The 19,934-nt window shown below is 37.6% G+C and overlaps 2 protein-coding genes across 2 annotated transcripts in view; one reads left to right on the forward strand and one right to left on the reverse strand.

The window, feature by feature from the left end:
• Window positions 1-11,623: 11,623 nt before the first annotated feature.
• Window positions 11,624-19,934, forward strand: part of syap1 (synapse associated protein 1) — an 11,328-nt gene continuing 3,017 nt past the window's right edge. Inside the window, exons 1-6 of the mRNA XM_005726315.1 lie at window positions 11,624-11,647; window positions 17,227-17,429; window positions 17,677-17,795; window positions 18,903-18,969; window positions 19,567-19,640; window positions 19,778-19,917. Of these exons, the coding sequence (XP_005726372.1) occupies window positions 17,228-17,429; window positions 17,677-17,795; window positions 18,903-18,969; window positions 19,567-19,640; window positions 19,778-19,917 (602 nt within the window). The 5' untranslated portion in view covers window positions 11,624-11,647; window position 17,227. The remainder of the gene's footprint in view (window positions 11,648-17,226; window positions 17,430-17,676; window positions 17,796-18,902; window positions 18,970-19,566; window positions 19,641-19,777; window positions 19,918-19,934) is intronic.
• Window positions 14,462-16,891, reverse strand: phospho2 (phosphatase, orphan 2). Its single transcript, XM_005726314.2, has 4 exons — window positions 16,752-16,891; window positions 16,164-16,241; window positions 15,866-15,960; window positions 14,462-15,786 (listed from the first exon to the last, which is right to left on the reverse strand). The coding sequence occupies exons 2-4, from the start codon at window positions 16,232-16,234 to the stop codon at window positions 15,191-15,193; spliced, it is 762 nt and encodes a 253-aa protein (XP_005726371.1). The 5' UTR covers window positions 16,235-16,241; window positions 16,752-16,891; the 3' UTR covers window positions 14,462-15,190.

Consider the following 19,934-nt stretch of genomic DNA (forward strand, 5'->3'; position numbering starts at 1 on the left):
AACAAACTAAAAACTACTTCCAAAAACATTCAGCTTTGATATTAATGAGTTTTTTGGGTTCATTGAGAACATGGTTGTTGTTCAATAATAAAATTATTTTTCAAAAATACGACTTGCCTAATAATTCTGCACTCCCTGTATACGATAATGACAAAGAGTTGTTTATAGTGACGATCCCACAGAGACTTAACGCCTTGTTTTGCATCAACAAAAAATTTTGGACTTTAAGCTCATTCTTTGTATTTTCTATTCCCCAAAAGCTCTGAACACTACCCAGCCAGCAACAAACAGAAGAAAGGTAAATATATGGGTGCTTCAAGCTGCTTTAGAATTTCCCATCAAGGTTTTGTGAAATAGTCTTTGCTACCACTCAAACAGACCTTTTTTTAATTGTCAAACCCAAAACCACTGATGATAGAAGGTTATTTTCCATGACCAGTTATTTAAATCATTGGCAATGAATATGTTTGAAGAGGAATACTTTAGTTCTGATTCATCAGAGTATTTATTTTTCATATTATCAAACCTATTATTAAGCTGTATATTTTAGCCTTAGGGTTGATAACTTATGGTAACAATGTTGACACCAGTTTCTAGGATCAACACTTTTTAAAATAACACTCTATTTAAACTAACGCTTTTGTATTGCAAATATGGCAAGCGCACACAATAAAATACAAGTATTTATGTGTCAAGGTGAAGTTGTGTTGAGTGACAATGATTATGAGTTCAGAGATGAGAGAAGAGTAAATGACAGCCTGCAGAGAAGGAAATGAAGGGGGAAGGAGATTGCCAGTACCTTAAATTACTCAATAGTATCTGATAGGAGACAAGAAATGAGCAGTGGTTAATTCTAACCACAAAATAACAACAATGTGGTGTTTTATTGCACAACTGGCCCACATATCTCCAGTCTCTGCTCAGCTGCATAAAAAAACTAAGGCATCAGAAATATAATAGTTTCAGTTTTCACACATAGTTCCACAAACACATCCTTTAGAAGCAAATTGTTTTACTCACTGACAGGCAGTTCATCACACTGATGTCAGCGGATGAACAGCGGGGGTCAGGATGGGCAAAAAAACCTACCCTTACCACAGGCTGAATGCATCTCTGTGTTCATCTAGTACAGATGTTGTGAAGATGCATGAGACTAATGGCAGTGCTGGAGAGATAAAGCTGTTCTCTTCCCATCAGCTCTCTGCCACATCACCATTGTCTGGTTCCTCAGATGAGACTGGTGAGATGAGGTCCAATTATGATTTGTGATCTTTCAGCACCGCATATAAAAGTCACCTCTGACTGAGGATCCCAGCTTCATAAAGGAATTCATTTTAAGTAAAAGAGCCAGGTCATAAAGTGTGTTATGTCTCTACAGCTCTGGATTTTTTTTTTTAAGTACACAGTCTTCTCAGAGATTAGAAATGGGAGTTTTATAAAAGAGCAGTGCCTTGACTAGCAAGCTTTCTTTGCATGTACTACTTTTTTACTAGTATTTTCTCTTAACGTCGTTTTGAAAGTCCTGAAGTCCATTGACAACACGTGAACCTGCCTCTGTGTTTAATCTTCTATTTCATTTGTTGAGTCCCTTTCAAAATTGGCCACTGTTCTGTTAACATTTTTTTCTGCTCAGTTTTTAAAACCTTATGGTGTACAGATTTGATCAGATTTGATTGTGACATTTTGGTAGCAAATATTTCAAATCATAGAGCAAGATGTTAATTACAAACTTCATTGTGGATAGAGCCATCTGAATCTCTTTGTCGGCTCCAGTTTTGTCCTAATTGATGAGCTTGGTCTGCCCTTCATTTACTCACAGGTGTGTAGGTGTTCCCCAATGACTGACCCGCAAAGACTGTCTTGTATCTATTTAACCACCCCTCACCCAAAGCTTCTCAAATATGTTGTCTTCATTACTTTAATGATACTTCTGCAGCTAGCCATGCAGTGGCAAATATGTCGACTAACTCTTCCTAGTATTTAGTTGTTTCTTTGTTTTAATATTTCATTTTTAGACTTCAACTAGCTCGCTAGCTAGCTTAGTGCTAACTAATAACGTTACTCTTTGTTGTAACATCTGCATGACCAGCTGATCACTTTATTTGTGCAGGAAACATTTTGACCATTTCTAATTCTCAGTGGGGCCTCTGTAGTTGTTTGCATTTGAGAATCAAAGTTTAATTTGGAAATGGCACAAATATGAGACTGGCAAGCGATTACGGTAAAGTTACAATCTCGGAATAGGAATTTTGACAAACTCAAGAACGTATGCCATTTTGCTGTGAGACCACTTGTGTACACATCCGATAAATTAAACCAATATCTCTCTTTTTCAGGATTTTTCTTCACTTTTTTGCACACACGTCTCATCCACCAATATTGTCTGCTGCAATATGTATAAAACCAAATTTGCTTTAAACAAAAAAAGACAAAAGAAAAAGAAATAATAGCATATAATGTTCTATTTTCTGACACCAGTTACCTACAGCAAGTGAAAATTTCATTATCAATTTACTACTTCATGGTTAAAAAAGGGTCATTTTTGCCTCAATCAGAAAGTGGTCAAAATATTCTGTGAAGCAACGACACCTCTCACAGAAACACTATGAAATAACACTTACTGTAATTCCCAATCAAAGACTTACAAGTAAAGCTTATATCTGTGAATACTAGACACCTCATTAGGCAAGCAATGTACAAGAGTCAAGTTCAGCTGCATCAGGTCCCACGCAATGGACCTAATAGTGGTTTAGCATCATTTCCATTTTGACTAATCAACTGAGTAAGGCATCTGCTCTTGCCAGTTTGAAAATGTGTGTGATGAACAGAGTGGACTGAATTACGCCCAGCTTGTAAGTTACAATTAATCTTGCAACATAATGCAGGCAACATCATGGAATATTCAGTCACACACTAACACACTAGCAGATTTAATGCTGTAGCCCTCAGGAAGAGAAACTGTTGTAAACAAACACATTTTAGAAGAATGAAACCAAAATTTATCTGTAACATCTAATAAGGATTTATGGAACGTTGCAGCGTGATCGGGATCAAATAAATTAGCCAATGAATATAATGTAGAATCTGTAAAACAATTTTTTTATTAATTCAGGCTATATAGGTTATATATTCCCTGCTATGCATTGTGCGCAACTGTAATAGTGGTATATTAAAGTTGGATACTATTATTAACATGCGAGATATTCATGCAAATATAAGATTAATATTATAATGTTAACTTAGGAGAAGGAAAATATCATAAGGTGCCCGGGGAAAAAGCGATCCAACTTCTCAACAGCTGTAATATTCTTAGTTCAGAGTAAAATATCACATGAAGATTAAAGTGGTCTTATAAAAAAACATGATTTGCTAGTATATTGTCATCCCAGATTTATCAGGCCAGCCAACATGACAACAGCCCACCAGCAGCCTTTTCGCTGGCCAAGATGAGACATGATCGCTTCTGAAGTGTGAGAACATTTCAGCATCGGCTAATTAATTGTAATAAGGCTGGCTGGCACATACGTTGGCAATGACAACCCTTGGGTGAGAGGCGAGGCGAGGCTTCCCTACTAAAGCCGGTGTGGAGTTTGAACTGTCAGGCCGCTGTGCACCAGAGACTTGGTCTGGCACTCACCTAGATACACATCTGCTCTGATAAATCGCCTGCATCACCCAGTGCATACATTTCATTATCGGCTTTAAGTGGGCGAAAACAACAAGAATCGGGGCTTTGAGCAGAACTTGGGTGAGAGGGCGGATGAAAGGGAGGAACAGGAGCAGAATATGCTGGGTGTTTAAAGAAATGCCCTCCTCATTTTCCTGTTAGTCACATTGACCTCTATCAACCTCTATTGACAGCTATGTGCAACTACAGAATCACACAGTTTAATTGTCTTCCATTGTTATGGGCTGATATTAGTGCTAAATTATTTGAAACTGTTACATTAATATGAAAGCATAAAATAACACGGGTTCCATCCCCATTGCAGTGTGCTATATTAACTACTGCTGAGGATTAACAGCCTTCCTCAAGGGTAACTTGACAAAATGTTCTGAGGGTTTGATAAATTCTGCATGGTTTCTGGCTTTCACAGGGTGGGAAAACTGTATTCTGCAAGTAACACAGTTTAAATGAGAAGGCTTTATCCTGCACCACACACCTGATAAGGGATGATCACTCACTCTGGCTACATCCAAAGGCAATTCACCACGACTTTCTTGTCCATCAGCTCTTTCATTGATTTTATGATTGTTCATGTCCTTGCTTGTCAAGAGCAAAGCTCCTCTGAGTTTGGTCTCAAAATGTAAGAAAATCTCAAAAGCGTGTGTAAGAGCCATTTTTATTCACAAACTCTACTGCTTTTCAAGTCTACTCAATATAGAACAACACTGCCATCACTTGGCAGCTTCTGCTCATTACTCTGACTTGAACCCACGCCGACAATGCTGCAGAGGGCACCAAACTTGCAAGAAAGAGCAGAGTTATGCAGTCCTGCATGGAACTTGAAATTAAATGGGTCAAGGAGATTTAGATCTAGGCCATTATTGTCAAAGAGAACAATGGGCATGGACGTAGGAGTAATTGGTAGAAAAGGGTAAGCATTTGTCATGTTAGTTCAGACTGAGTTCTGCACATACTTAATAGGGTTTCACATGATTTACAAAGGCATATTTGCTTTATTACAGCCAATGCCAGACTTGCTGTCACTGAGTATAATTAATGTGTCACACTTTAGTTGCTTCCTCTTTCTATAGTTTAAAACACCGCAAACTTTAATAGTAAAAGATTTATTTATATAAATATCCAGCACTAGCAATTTCACATGCACTAATTCTATTTCAAAACAGATTATCAATTAATCAGACAATCTGGAACTCACTCTTTTTACAATTGCCATAACTATGAGTAATTCTGAATTTAAAAATTTAAGAAAAAATGAATAAATTGCAGTTTTTATTTCTTTCAAAAAGAAGAATGTGACAAAGTTAGAGGGTGTTGTACTTCTAGCTTAAAGCTCATATTAGCATGCTAACATACTAACTCTGCTAAAATGCTATCACTGATATTGCCAAACTAAATAGATTGTTTACCGTGTTCACAATATTTATTTGGCACTATATTGATATATTATTTGTTTGTCTCCTTTTTTTCTGTTGTTGTTGCTATACTATTTTAACAAGTTCAAAATAAAGATACATTCTAACTATTACCCAGTAAAAACTGACTGAAAGTCACAGGTGTGTAACCACAACTGGAGCTGTCCCCTCAGAAGTGGTCCAGAGAATAAATGACCCACCCTGTAATCATGTAAGACGTTTGCAGTCACATGAGTCAAGTTGTGAGTCAAGGTGTGAGTTGTTAATGTCGCACGGGCCAAGGTGTGAATCCACTGTGAGACATTACCCTACTCCACCCCCATCATGTAAGTTACTATGAGCAGAGGATTGGAGAGTGGATTAACCACTCTCAACACCACCTCCCAGGGGACAAGCCCACTAAGGGTTAAACACTTTTAGTGCATCAGAACTGAAAAGCCTCTTGGATGAGAGGTGACATGCCTTCATAAACCAAAAAGAGGTCCAGTTCATTTCAAGTGCTTGAGTTTTCCAGGTCAGAAAACAAAGAAAGCAGCTTAAGAACAGACAATGAAATGCCTCAATGGAAGGACTCATGAGAGGTCATCATCGGGTAAACGAAGCACAATCCATCCAGTTTTTGAGACACTAAAAAAAACTGTACACTTCAAGCATGCTTCAAATCCTGATGCTCATCCATCACCTTAGAGCCTGAAGTCATTAATATAGTGTCATCCGCCCACAAAACCTTTTCTCAGCAGTGTTGTAGAGGCACAAAGCGCAGTGCTGCTTGTGTTTTTGGAGTTCATACTTAATCTCAGGTGTCCTTTCATGAAAACCTCCCCAGTTTAATGATGTCCCTTTACATTTTTTAACTTAAACCAGGTTCTACAGAGCAGGGTGTACCTTAGCGAGCCCCACCCAGCCACACACACAAAGAGAAAGAGAGACAGAGAACAAATAAAACTACAGATTGATTGGGATTCTCTGACTTATGCAGTGTTTCAGAAATAATTAAATGTTCAATCATAATGAATTATTAAATATTAAATATGAGCCATATTCATTTAAGCAAATTAAATTACATAAAAAAGGAATACGTTTTCACCGGTGGTCTCAATCATTTTACTTTGCTGTAACCATGACCAATGTCCAACAGACACATTGTGCTTCCTAGATCTGTTCTTTTCCATCACTGATCATACAAAATAAATCCAGTGAAAAATAGGTTTACTCATTTATTAATATTTGTCATTTTTAAATTGAAATGTAAGTGCATGATTGATTAAACTTACATTTTTTTTGCAATTCAGTATGGTCTGATCCATCCACATAATGTACCATCATGAACTCAGATACAGCCATGCAAATTTACACTCCAGGCACATCTCTAACAATTTCTCATATTCTGTATCTGTGTATGAGGGTTATACTTCTTTATGCGCTGCAGGTAGGTCCCTTTAGTGGAGGAAGAAACCCCTGTGACTTGCACACAGCCCAGCATGGTCACCGCCCTGCACTCTACCCCTCTCTCCTTCATGCTGACAAGTGGGATCCATTCTTCTGTGTCTGGGTTGAAGCACTCAGTGAGGGTGGTCTGGCCCCCTACCATGCGCAGCCTGCTGTTCAAAGACACCAGGCACATCCCATACTCTGCAGGGAGCAACAGCATGACAATCATAGATTTATTTTAATAAAAAGGTTAAATTAAAAGTAATGTGTCTTTTTGCACATACAGTCAAGAGCAGGCACTTAATACTAAACAAATCTCAGATAAGTTTGTCTTTTCTATTTGTTTTTTGTGACTAGATTTGCTAACACAGCTACATGGATGTGGGTAATATTATGGTGGTTGAAATCCACTGTGAAACTTTACACCTTTTCTTATATATAGTTGCCCTTGAAACCAAAAGATCCATCTGCTACATAATTTCAACACCTGACAAAATGTTAAAGAGAGAAAAGCAGAATAGAGATTTGATCTCTGACCTGCCTGCTAGCAGCCTGTGGGCTTCTTTCATCAGCAGGAGGGCGCGCATAGAGCTGAGAGAATGCTAGCATGTTGAAGCACTTGTCCACAACCAGGAGGGCCTCTCAGGCCCCTTTCACTGCTCAAAACTGCAGTAGGTCAGCAGCCCTTAGCAAGCTTTTCACGTTCAGCAAGGTTATGTTGACTCTGGAGGAGTAGACACGAGTCACCCAAGGCCAACACAAGCGCCGCGTCTGCCCCCAGCAGCTTGGATGAGAGAAGTAAATAACATCTTTACTTTCAAACTAAAATGTTTGTACACATTTGAGAAGTTCTTATGAAAGTTAACCTCTAAATGCCAATCTCATGATTACATTTTTGTGAAGAGGACCTGCCCTTTACTTCCACACATTTATATTATTTGTGGGTTTCTTTTTTGTTGTTATTGTTGTTTTTACTGCATGATAGTTACTTTAACAGCTCCACTGTGTAGCAGTTTGCACATTCCTCTAACAACCAAAGGATCCCTGCTTTGATCCTGGAAGGAGAGACTAATTTCTTTGTTTTTTTGTCAGGAGAGGAATCCTGAAAGGTGTAAAAGGTCTCCCAACTCTAAAACATGCAAGACGACCTACTTTGGTTGTATTGCTGTGAAAGAAAAATGGGAAAGCAGGTCCATTTGCATCCAGTTTCCTTTACTATGCATACCAAATGAGTTACAGATGCAAAAATCATATGTTGGAATGAAACTGACTGCTTCCGAACAATCTTTTGCCAAACTTTCCAAGGAAAATAGTCCAAATTCAGAAAACTTGTACCCAAGTTTGACAGCTTCAGTATTCAAGATGGCTGTTTCTAAGCATCTTCGTTTAATACAAAAATCCTCATCTAAACCCTCTTGCTACTGAAGAGTGAATTCAGAGAGTAAACAAAGCCTGCTTGTCTTGGACTGTAATACCAGGTTAGATCTTAGACAAGTGCAATTGAGTTGTTGGCCCTGATTCATACTCTAAATCTATGTTCCAACCGTGATGCATTTGTGCCAACCTACTGATGTGTGGGGGGCTTTCAGTCTTAGGAAGGAATATCTTTGCATCTCCACAGGATGTAACTGCCTCTCTGGATAGAAATGATAAATCAGTCCTTCATTGCCACTGATTGAAATCTGGGTGACAACAGCCCATTTGCATTTATTCATTTGGCAGACACTATAATCCGTACTGATGTACCGCTGAGGCACAATCCAAAGCACAGCAGATCAAGAACTGAGGAAAAAAAACCTTCCAGGTGTGATGTAATACACAAGTGTGTTGTAATTTTCTTTTTTTCATTCTTCTTCTTCCTTTTTTTATTTTTTATTTTTTTGGAGAAACAAGTGAAAAATCAAGCAAGAGAAATAGACAGAGGCAGTGCAAACTAGTCCAGTAACTCAGAGGCTGGGCTCCAAGCAAAATTTGACAACAGCAGCCTAAATTAAATTTGGTAAATCATTCCACCAAACCAATACAGCTCTACCATGAAGTTCTAAATACCCAAGCAGCAACCTCCAGGGCTGAAAAATGAAGCCAGTGAGCCAGTACCAAACACATTTCCTTTAATTGTAACCTGAGGTTGGCTCCAGAAGTGACTCAGTCCCCATAGAGGCCCATGTTAAGGTGTCCACCTCCAGCAATGAAATGATCATGTTTTTAAAATTACCAAGGCTTATGGCTTTGGCAGTGATGGGAATAATGGCGTTACAAGTAAAGGCGTTACTAACGGCGTTACTTTCTTCAGTAACGAGTACAGCGCCGTTACCATTACTAACAAGAAAATGCGGTGCGGTCGCGTTACTATTTTTCAACAAACAGACGGTTGAAGCTGTCTTCAGCTTACTGCACCTTATATCAGTTGCACGGAGGTAGCTGTAAAAATACATTTATTTCCAGTAATGACAGTACAGTTTGTTGCGCTAATTTTACATGGGATTTTGCCTTTTCAAGTGATTTTAAACATTAAATTAGGAACATGTTAATGTGATTAAACAATGAAATTACCTATAAACAAGGTCAATGAATGTGGCAATATGAATCATAATACGTAAATGTACAGAAATATACAGTTAGTTTAAATAATAATGGATTGCATGCCCTGGGACAGAGGCGAGGCTGCCATATCGCACCATCACCAGTGAGCGGTAGGTGAAGAGTCTTGACCACGGACACAATACTGAGAGTGTCTGAGCCGGGGCTCGAACTGGCAACCTTCTGATCACAAGACAAACTCTCAACTCTTGAGCCACGATCGTCCTAAATAGCAATGATAATAATACTTATGTGATACTTGTGTTCTTTGGTGTATTAAGAGTTTTTTCATGTGCTATGTGCAGAGGTGTTTTTTTCTGTTCTCTTTATCTTTCCTCGTGTGGTGCATTTTCCATTGTTATACCTCTCTGACCTGTCTTCCCCATGTGATGTTTTGTGTAATGTATGTGTGGTCGGAGGGTAAGATGGCGCCGCCATTGCGTGCAATAGGTCGGCAGCCTTATGAAATTTCCCCTTGTGGGACTAATAAAGGTATATCAAATCAAATCAAATCCATAGCATTACATTTGAATTCAACAGTTCAATCTTTCAAATAACGGACAGATATTTGTGAAATCATGATACATTTGTGAATGTATTTTAACAATCTAAATATGCATATGTACAGACAGATACAGTTAATAATCATGAAAATTATGTTTTATTACATTACAGTGATTTAACATTAATTTACATTTGAAATGTGAAATCACAGTGTATCTATGTAACTTTAAAGATATTCTAGAAGAACAGAATAAAACTGTACAATGCACAGTAAAATACTTTTATATTAGGATTTTTTCCTACAGTACAGCCATACCCACGACCTTGTGGTTGTTAGTTCACATTCATTGGCTGATGCTGTTATTGGCTGTTATTATGTGTCCCAACATCCAATGGCATGTCATTGGCCACACCCTCACCCCAGGTGCAGAGGCCTATTTCTGTTCAGGAATGTTGTGAATACTTTGAGATTTTTATTAATTGCAATTCCTACCTCTACATTTATTTTTAAAAATATATAATTAGCACAGCGTGCAATGTTTTATATGTTTTTTTCAGTTTTTATTCCTATTAATTATATTTTCACTTGTTATCTCTGAATCATTGAATCAGACCAAGATGACATGAAATTTTCAGCAAAATTATAATTGAAATACTCCTTTAAGTATTGATTATTTTCATTCATTTTCGATCATTTTATATATTTTCCATAGTATTACATTTGAATTTAACAGATCATTCTCTCACATAACAGACAAATATTTGTGAAATTATGATACATTTCTGAATGTATTTTTACAATCTAAATATGCATATGTACAAAATAAATATATTTAAAAAACAAGTAAATTGTGTTTTACTATATTTACAGTGATGTTATGTTATTTTACCTTTGACATGTAAAATCACAGTCTACTTATGTAAATTTAATGATATTCTAGAAAGACAGTACAAAACTGTAAGATATACAGTAAGATACTTTGACATTACTATTTTTTGGAACAGTGTAGTAGCAGCCTTCTCATTTCTTTGTGTTTTGTGCTGTTTTACAGGCCCACAGAGGAGGACAGCTCCGAGGCAGATGAGGGACAGGTCCCAGGACGGTCCATCGGCAGTGGAGCTGGCCATCCTGGTGTCCCTGAAGATGCCACGCCAGTCTTCAACGGAGCATTTCCTCCTCAGTCTTGTTCCTGCTCTGGAGAGCAGCTGGGTCCTTTTTATTCCTGTCTCTCTGTAAATTCTTATATTTTATATATTTATGTTTAATGTTTTTCTGTTTGTAAATTTTAATATTATTTCAAATAAATTTTTATAATGACTAATGTCTCAGTTCTACTACACAGCAAATGTTGGCACACGACTTGACACATGTAGAATTTATTTCATATTATACTAACGACAAAATATACTAACACAGTGGGATGCAAAGGTTTGGGCAACCTTGTTAATAGCCATTATTTTCCCGTATAAATCGTTGGTTGTTACAATAAAAAAATGTCAGTTAAATATGTCATACAGGAGACACACACAGTGATATCTGAGAAGTGAAAAGAAGTTTACTGGATTTACAGAAAGTGTGCAATAATTGTTTAAACAAAATCAAGTAGGTGCATAAATTTGGGCACCACAAAAGCTAGGGGGCAAAACAATCACATGAGTGCTGCTTTTTGACAGAGGAAGAATAAAGTAGTCATGATAAGCCAATCACATGACCACCTCAAGATGACAAAGCAACAAGGTGATATATACCAGTTTTTAAATTATGTTGATAGTCATGATAAACAATATATACGTGGCGTTTTTTCTCAATAGTTTTGTCACGTTTACTGTCTAAGGACAGCGCTAGTAAGCACTCTCTGCTTATAAGCAAAAAACAAAACAAAACAAAAAACAGCCCGTTCGTGTTGGTGGAAAAATGCACCATGTCGACCAATCAAAAATAATATGGCAACATGACATTTGGTTGCTTAGGAACACGGAGAAGTTTTAGGAGTGAAGTCCAGAGAGAGAGAAAGGAAGACAGCAATAGAGAGTGAGTTTCGTGAGATTTTTTGAGATTGTGAGACTTGTGACGTTTAGCATGTTTGGAGTGTGTGTGGCATCTTATTGAATGCAGTGCGTGCCACAGGTAAATCGATTGCAGTGTCGCTAAACGGGGTGTAACGGTTTGCAGTGTTGTGTTATTTTTTCGCACCATTTGTGTGGTAAGTCTCATGTGCATCAGCCGGATGTTTTGTAAGTCCTGTCTGGAAATAACTGGGAATTTGTATGTCTAATTAATGTAATAAATAAATTATCAATTTATTTCTTTGCCCCGTTTACTCATCCCTTGTCCTCGGTTACACAAACAAGGCAAAGTAAATAGTTTTTAAAGGTGAAATGTAGAGGAAACCTCAAAAATAGTGAAAAATGGTCAATTATACCCTGGACCCCAGAGGATTAAATATTTTGGGCTAGTGTTGGGCAAGAAAAAGAACCAAATGTTGTAGTCCTTGATAATGCATTGCTTTAAAAGGCGAGAATCTTGAGAGATGGCTGTTATGAGGAAGGGCAGCCCAGAAACTTTACTTTACCAGCAACACACATCATTGTGTGCCTCAACTTTCCGTCTTTTACCAAAGCTAATCTGCCATTTTTTGGGGGGGCGGGGGGGGGGGGTAGAGATCTGATTTTGATTATCATATTAAGATTTGGGACACATCATCAGTAGTGTGTGTATCCACGTGTGTATATACACACACGTGTGTGTGTGTGTGTGTGTGTGTGTGTATACGTGTATATACGTATACATACATATGTGTGTATATATGTATGTATATATGTATATGTGTCGTTAAATTCAATTCATTTTATCCTTTCATCTAGAGAGTCTAGAAGCTAGCTTTTATATTTGTCACTGAGTCGTAAAATTACTTTAGATTTTAGGACAACAATTAATCTTAATTAGTCTCATAATTGTCTCATTCTCAATTCTCATTTAATATTTCTAACGAGAAGCTTGTTTTCATCCATTTATGAGTCTGTATAGTCAGTACCCCTCAAAAATCTATTGGACTACATTTAGTATTTTTAGTATAATTGCTCATTGTGAAACACGATTTAAAGCAATACCTCACAATATAATGAAATCTCACCTCACCATCACAGTGTTACAAAACCATCTTAATTATTGCAGTGGAAAATATTTGCACTACATTCATTTGGAAATATATTGGAGATAATACTTTAAAGATATGGCCCCAATATTTTATCACTGCTGGTGAGATGTAAGACTTGCCTCTAGAAGGATTTGAGTAAAACCTGAGAAAAAATAATCAAAGAGGTAATTAATTTGATTTAATCATTAGAATTACACATTAACAACACACAATATTATTTTATCAAACTGGCTTGTGACAGTGGCAACAGAAAGTCAATCAATGCATATATACATATATATGTCTCCATGAGCACGGCTGTTGAAATTGTACATAAAAACTGAATAGTCTATTCAGATAATACATACTGGCCACAACAAACCTGAGCAAAATCCTAAATGAGGCTGTTTGATACTTCAGAGTTAACGTGGTAAAAACAAACATGGAATATTGTTCATGTAGCTTATAGGGTAGTGGTGGTTTATGCACTCATATTATATTTAATGTACTACTCACATTAATCCAAACGTGCTTTCAAAAATCAAACAGACCTGATCTGTAAAACACAGCTGACAATACTGGAGAACAGAAAGATTCAGAACTATAGAGCAGCACAGCTCTATTAAATGCTAAATAACATTAAACAAGTACAATCATTTAGGACCAGTTATAATAATAACTGTAGAAAAACTGCTGAAACGTATTCAATCTTTCTTAACCAGATATCAGCTGAGGTAAGTTCATGTAAAAATGTTACATTCAAAATGTTGACAAAAGCACCTTATTTAAAGTATGTATTAGTTACATTATAATGTGCCTTTTACAGACATATTTTTAGTCAGTTTACACTAAGACAGACAACTTCATGCCATTTGGCAGTTTCAAGTTCCTGGTATGGTGCATGCTGTAACACTGTCTGGAGCATTTAAATATAACACATCATAATGCCATCAGTAACATCAGTGCTTTTCTTTTCAGAAATCAAAATGTCTTACACAGAATATAGCAGGGAAGAACTGGTATAGTGTTTTTCTCAGATTCATAAAGAAAAATTACTCAAGTTAGTAGGAGTGCTTTAGAAGCTTTCGGTCATAATGTGAAGAGACAACTAACATTTGTAAACTATAAAGCAAATTTAATTAAATGCAATATCCAGAACCCATTGTTTGTTCATTGGTTTGGAAACATTAACATATATCCAGTCAGCCAGTTTCCCAAACACAGACCGAGTCTGGTGCTCACAAAATGAATAAAATTTTAAAAAGAAAGAAAAGAAAATCAGTGAAAGTCTTCACTGAGTAAAGAGTTTAATCACCAGGCTTAATTCAAGGTTGGGAAATTGAGCAAGTGTGTGTTGAGACCCACAAAACAAAGAGCGAATTAAAATTTTTATCTTTTGGCCTATTATTAGCACATGTTTATTAGCAGCCTGTCACAAAAACACAATGATGTCCCCACTTCTGTAGTAAAAAACACCAAAGATGACACAGTTTGACAGGCATGAATTTGCATTATAGTACCAGTGAGCTGATTTCCAAAGTGTTTTAGAAGAAATCCACATCAGTCAGTGTGTAAAACAGGAGGCTCTTTCATGGTTTGGGGAAAATAAAAAATAAAAACAATTAATAACTTTAAAATTTTGAAAAGTAAAGGTCGTATCAAATATTGACTTTTTATGTTTATAACTGTAGAAAAATACTGTTTTTGTTATATATATACTTAATTTCCATGCATGTTTCCACATGTTTCAATAAACTGCTGTACCAATTTTCTATCTTTCCACCAAAATGTAAAGAAATAAGGGGTGGCTCAATATTTTTGCACAGTACTGTGGCTAGATATAGTGCAGACTGCATGAAGTACACTGATTTAAGGTTTTCAGGTTAACAAAATGCCTTTAACATGAACCTTTCTAGAAACCCTAGTCCAGAAACATTTCAATGGAGACATCTTTTAATTTTTCTTGTACTCTGGGACTAAAATTAATCCATGTCTCAAATCTGCTCAGAAATTTCCCTGACTTCTACGTTATCAGATCAAGTTAACTTGCTGGTTCATCTCTGCTTCTTGGATCAGCCCCAACAACAGATCTTGAATACTATACTAAATATAATCTTAACTGAATTCTTATGTAGTATTTAACATACACTGCACATGTAAAAGCTGCCGTTGTGACACACTGCCTATGTATTGTTAGTGGTTTCAGGCGCCTCTATTTTCGATCACCACGGAAAATTAGAAAAATTGTAAAGAGCATGATGATAAAAGATAAAGGTAAATTTCCCTGCAGACAAATTACCCTTTTTAAAAGACTGGTTTACATGTGCAAATGCTGTCGTTTTAAATAAGTTAAAAATTTCATAAAATCTTCTAAAATTTTGAATTATAATATGAAAAAAAAAGAATACAGGCAGCACAATGGATCCTGCAGTGCAGGCTCAATATTTGTAATATTTCATGTGCCACGGCTCTGACTGCATGCTTGCTTTCAGCTCCCGGAGAATGTCAGTGCCACTGCTCCAGGCAATGTTTTTAGCTCTTACAGAAAAGTTGCCCTCCTGACCTTCCAGTTTGGCTAGCAGCTTCTCCAGAGTGTATCCCTTTCTAGGCATCACAACATCACGGCCTCTCAGACAGGAAGTAGGGCAGAGATCATTCCCCCCATCCCCCGCATAAAAGATTTGCTCATACTCCACGCCGGCATCAGATTGCTCAGAAAGGTAAAGCTCCAGGACTTTTTTCTTGCAGAGGTTGACAGGGCATTGATCACAGGCATGAGAATGATAGCACTGCACCTCAATGTGGCCCAACTCATTGAGCTTAGCTGGGTTGGTAAAAACCTTGTCAACAGCCGCCTGGAGTCCTGCAGCATGGAGAATCCATTCTATAAACAAGGTGTTGGAATCAGAGATGACTATGCAGTCAATGGCACTTTTATTCTCTGCTATAAATGTCAGCAACTCAGTCATTCCAGCTGTGAAGGGGATGGTCTCCATCACACTGCGAACCCTGTCTGGGCTCACCTTCTGCTCACCTGCGGGCATAGATTAGAAAATGTTGAAGGCAGATTTCAGGAAGTAGTAAAACAAAAACAAACAGCATGACAGACTCACCTATGTAGTTCAGCACCCTGCCCATGTACTCAGTCCAGTAGCCTTTTCTGTACGAATTCTCCACAGAGCCAGGAAGTGTCTTATCAGGAAGGCACCTGACACAAGGAATATATAAATAAGAGAAATCAGGATAACTCAGCTATAGTGTTTCTCTAATGGTGTATTAAGGTCCTAGTATAAAACAGTAATTACAGAGTAGTCGCGGGAGCAGTGGAACAGAAAATCTTTGTCAAGATAATACATACAGATAAATACAAAGAAACCTGGAAAGAGCTGAAGTAAAACTTTCTTGACCTACCTGACCACCCAAGTGTCACTGTTGGCATCGACCACGGTGTGGTCAAAATCAAACACCATCAGAATCTTCATTTGGCACCTCAAAAGCAAAATAGCACACAAAACTAACTAATAAATTAAGCAAGATAATAGTTATTTTTAAGCTCCACCCTTCTATTATTTCGTTTGGTAACGGATACTGCTCTCAACCGGTCTATTTACGTCTTATCAGCTCAAAACACGAGTAACTGAGCCCACACTTCCGCTTCTTAAAAATTACCCTTCCCATTAGAGCCGATCCTTACTTGACATGTCAAATAACATTTATTTAACAATATTTATTATTCCTTTCTCCATCAAAAGTACGTTAAAACTAACGAACTTTTAAATGCCTTATTTTTTAAAGGAAGTGTGGTGTAAACTCGTCCCCTTACAAGTAAACAGCCCACGGGTAGAGCTAGTCAGTCAGTCACAGCGGTTCCTAACGTGCTGAAGACACGTGACTGGGATTACATAGCTTTCTGTAATAAACTGTAGTAAACTATACCCAAGATAAATACACATAAAACACATAATAATAATGTAAAATTTTGAGCAACTGCAAAATTACCGGTACGAGTCCTCCGTCAGGAATTCACCGATCTTCCTTATCTTCCTTCTCCTTATCTTGCTTTGCCGCAAAAAGTGGAACAAATCTCAGCTCTTTACCGCCACCTGCAGCTTCTTTTGGATGTTGCGTTAAAACGTAGTAGTTCCTCTACTGCCAACAATGAGCACGTACTTTATAAGACATACCATCTTTCTACTTTAGGAAAGGTGTAGATCTTTCAACGTGCAACACTTTTGTGATAGTTTTTACTGATAAATATTCTTTTTTTTATTCATATATTCCACCATAGCACTAACAACAACCCATCAAACCAGACTTCCCATATTTGGCCTCCGGGTGGCAGTATCGCACAAGTGCACACACGAGAACGCAGAAGAAGAAAACGTCAGTTTATTTCCTGGTTGTATAGTCAGGAGAGTCCGTGCAGATTGTTTTTCCGTATCTTTAATTTAATCGATCGGTGTTTTTCCACCAGCATGTTAAAAGGTTTAGGGACGTGGTTGGGTCTGGAGGGCCCGACCGTTACGGAGATGTCGGTTGACAAGGAAAAGCTGAACGTGGGGCAGGAAGAGAAGGTGGTAGAAGCACAAACCGAGGTAAACAAACAGCAGCCAGCTGACCAGGATCGAACACCAGAGGCGGAGCAGGAAAACTCGGAACAGTCCACAGGACTCGGCGGTGAGGAACAGCTCATATCTGGATGATTAACTCTTAATTAACTCTAAGCTACGTGCTCAAAGTTACTCAGCGTGACGTTAGTCTTTCTCTCTGTGTTGAACCCTGAAGGCTTTCCTGTTCATCTTTTTTGTATGTTCTTCACTCCCAGCAAGAGCAAATATGACTGCAGGAGAATCTGTTCTCTCATATATGTATCTTTTATTGCAGTGGCAATGGTTTTATTAACAGACTCTTTCTCCATTTGAAGGTTACATCTTCAGTTTTGCTTCCAGTGCCACCAAGAAAATCTCTGATTCAATGGTGGAGACTGCCCAGACCATCAAGAAGACAGTGGAAGAAGGAAAAATTGATGGCATCATAGACAAGGCATGTTGCTCTCAGATTCTTTTTGACTGGTTTTTCAGATTTTAAAAACGGCGTGGGGTTCATCTGTGCATTTGTGGGTTTGTAGGTCAGTTTTCTGTATTTGCTTTCCCCGAACTGGCACACAAAGCTGGCTATCAGTTCGCTAATTTAACCCAGGGTTTCTCCTAGAACTCTGAAACCTAAGATTACTGTCTGGCAGTCTAATAAGAAGATGAGCATAACCTTCTCCCAGCAGTTTTATTTTTGATATTCTCAGCTGCAAACTTTAAAGGTTTGAGAGTAAAGGTTTGTTTGTTTTTTTATTCAAATATTGGCTTAGTCTACATAAGTTTCATATGAGTTCAGCAAGTACACTGTCGGTGTCCTATTTTAGGATCAGATATTAATACTTATAGTTTGTTTATTAAAACCAAAAGAATAAAGTTGTGTCTAGAAATCTATAATATTTATTTCTGATTCTTATTAGGAAAACAAAGACAGTAGATGCTATAGAAGAAAACTTTAGACTCCTGTTTATGCACAGAAGTTTGAGGGATCTTCCAGGAATAGTGATGCTATTTTCTGGAGAATTGATTAATCAGTAGGCAGTGAGTTCATATCTGCTGATCTCTATTCTGGATCTTAACTTGCTCCAGATAGCGATTTACCCCGAGTAAGAAGTGAACCACCTTCAAAGTACAGAAAACCCAGGGGTTAAGCCTGAGCTTACCTGGATAAGCAGTATTGTATTATTATTAAGTAGCATTGGCCTCTGGACTTAAAGGTTTGATTATACACATAAGCGCACTGTGCTGTATATAGTCTACACACCCTCTTCTTATTTTTGGCAGTTTGATCAATAAAAAATATCTGGGGCAAATAAAGCTTCCATAGATTAAACATTACTTAAAAAAAATTTCAAAGTATTTTTAAGTCTAAAAGTGTTAAAGTTTAAAATTTGTATCAAAGTTTCCAGATTTTTTCATATGCAAGTAAAATCCTGGATTTTATCATAACTTTTTCAGGACTTCCTGCTTTGTTAACACTTTCCATTTATTCATCAGCTTTTCCAATCTATTTATTTGTGTGTGTGTGTGTGTGTGTGTGTGTGTGTGTGTGTGTGTGTAGACATTTTTAGGGGACTTCCAAAAAGAGCAAGAGAAATTTGTCCAGGAGAAGAAGGCCAAGAAATCAGGTAAACCAGACTTTAAAGCATGAATGTTATTTACTGATGACCTCAAATGATTCGTACAGTCACCACATACGCTGATTACACACCTTTGGGATTACAGTGACAAATCTGCAGCAGCTGTGTGGTGCTATCATGTCAATATGGATCAAAATCGCTGCATGATATTTCCAGAATTTTATTGAATCTGAGCAATGAAGAATTAAACTGGTGCTACAAGGTGAATGAAGTGTAGTCATAATGTTTTCCAAAGTCAATTATTGAACCACTATGAAAATAAACATATCAATCAAAAGTTCAAATATTAATTTCTGAAAATAAGACTCACACTTTGAAATTGACACACTTTGTTTAAAATTGGAGTCTTGTGAGACCTGACTGGGATAAACTGTGTAATCTTTATTTTTACATTGCGCCTGTGAGGGGCAGCAGAAATGATGTTATCACGATTTTATCAGCATACGTCACTTACTGGCCAAGCAGCTTCTATTTACAGAGAGCCAGGTTTGTACATGTGTGCATCTCAGAGATAAGGATTGGAACTGATGACTGACGGTACATGACTGAATGTGTGTGTGCACACATGCTCTGATGTTTGTGTAGAAGCAGCAGTGCCACCCTGGGTCGGCTACAATGAAGAGGAGACAATCCAGCAACAGATTCTCGCTCTGTCCGCTGTAAGCAAAGGCATCATGCACAATATATAGTACGAATGTATGAATGGGTAGCTATTTTTGTGGCTACTGTTTTACTTATTTAAATTTATAAATTATGCTTTGAGTAGAAACTGAGCTGTTTTGGTTGCTGATTCTAGGACAAGAGGAACTTCCTCCGCGACCCTCCCGCTGGTGTTCAGTTCCACTTTGACATGGAGCAGATGTATCCTTTAGCTGCAGTCATGCTGGAAGAAGATGAGCTCCTCAATCGCATGCGCTTTGACCTGGTTCCTAAACAGTCAGTGCTCCTCAAAC

Source organism: Pundamilia nyererei, unplaced genomic scaffold (genome assembly GCF_000239375.1).
Source record: "Pundamilia nyererei isolate P.nyererei 1_Seehausen unplaced genomic scaffold, PunNye1.0 scaffold00019, whole genome shotgun sequence".
Classification (NCBI taxonomy): Eukaryota; Metazoa; Chordata; class Actinopteri; order Cichliformes; family Cichlidae; genus Pundamilia; species Pundamilia nyererei.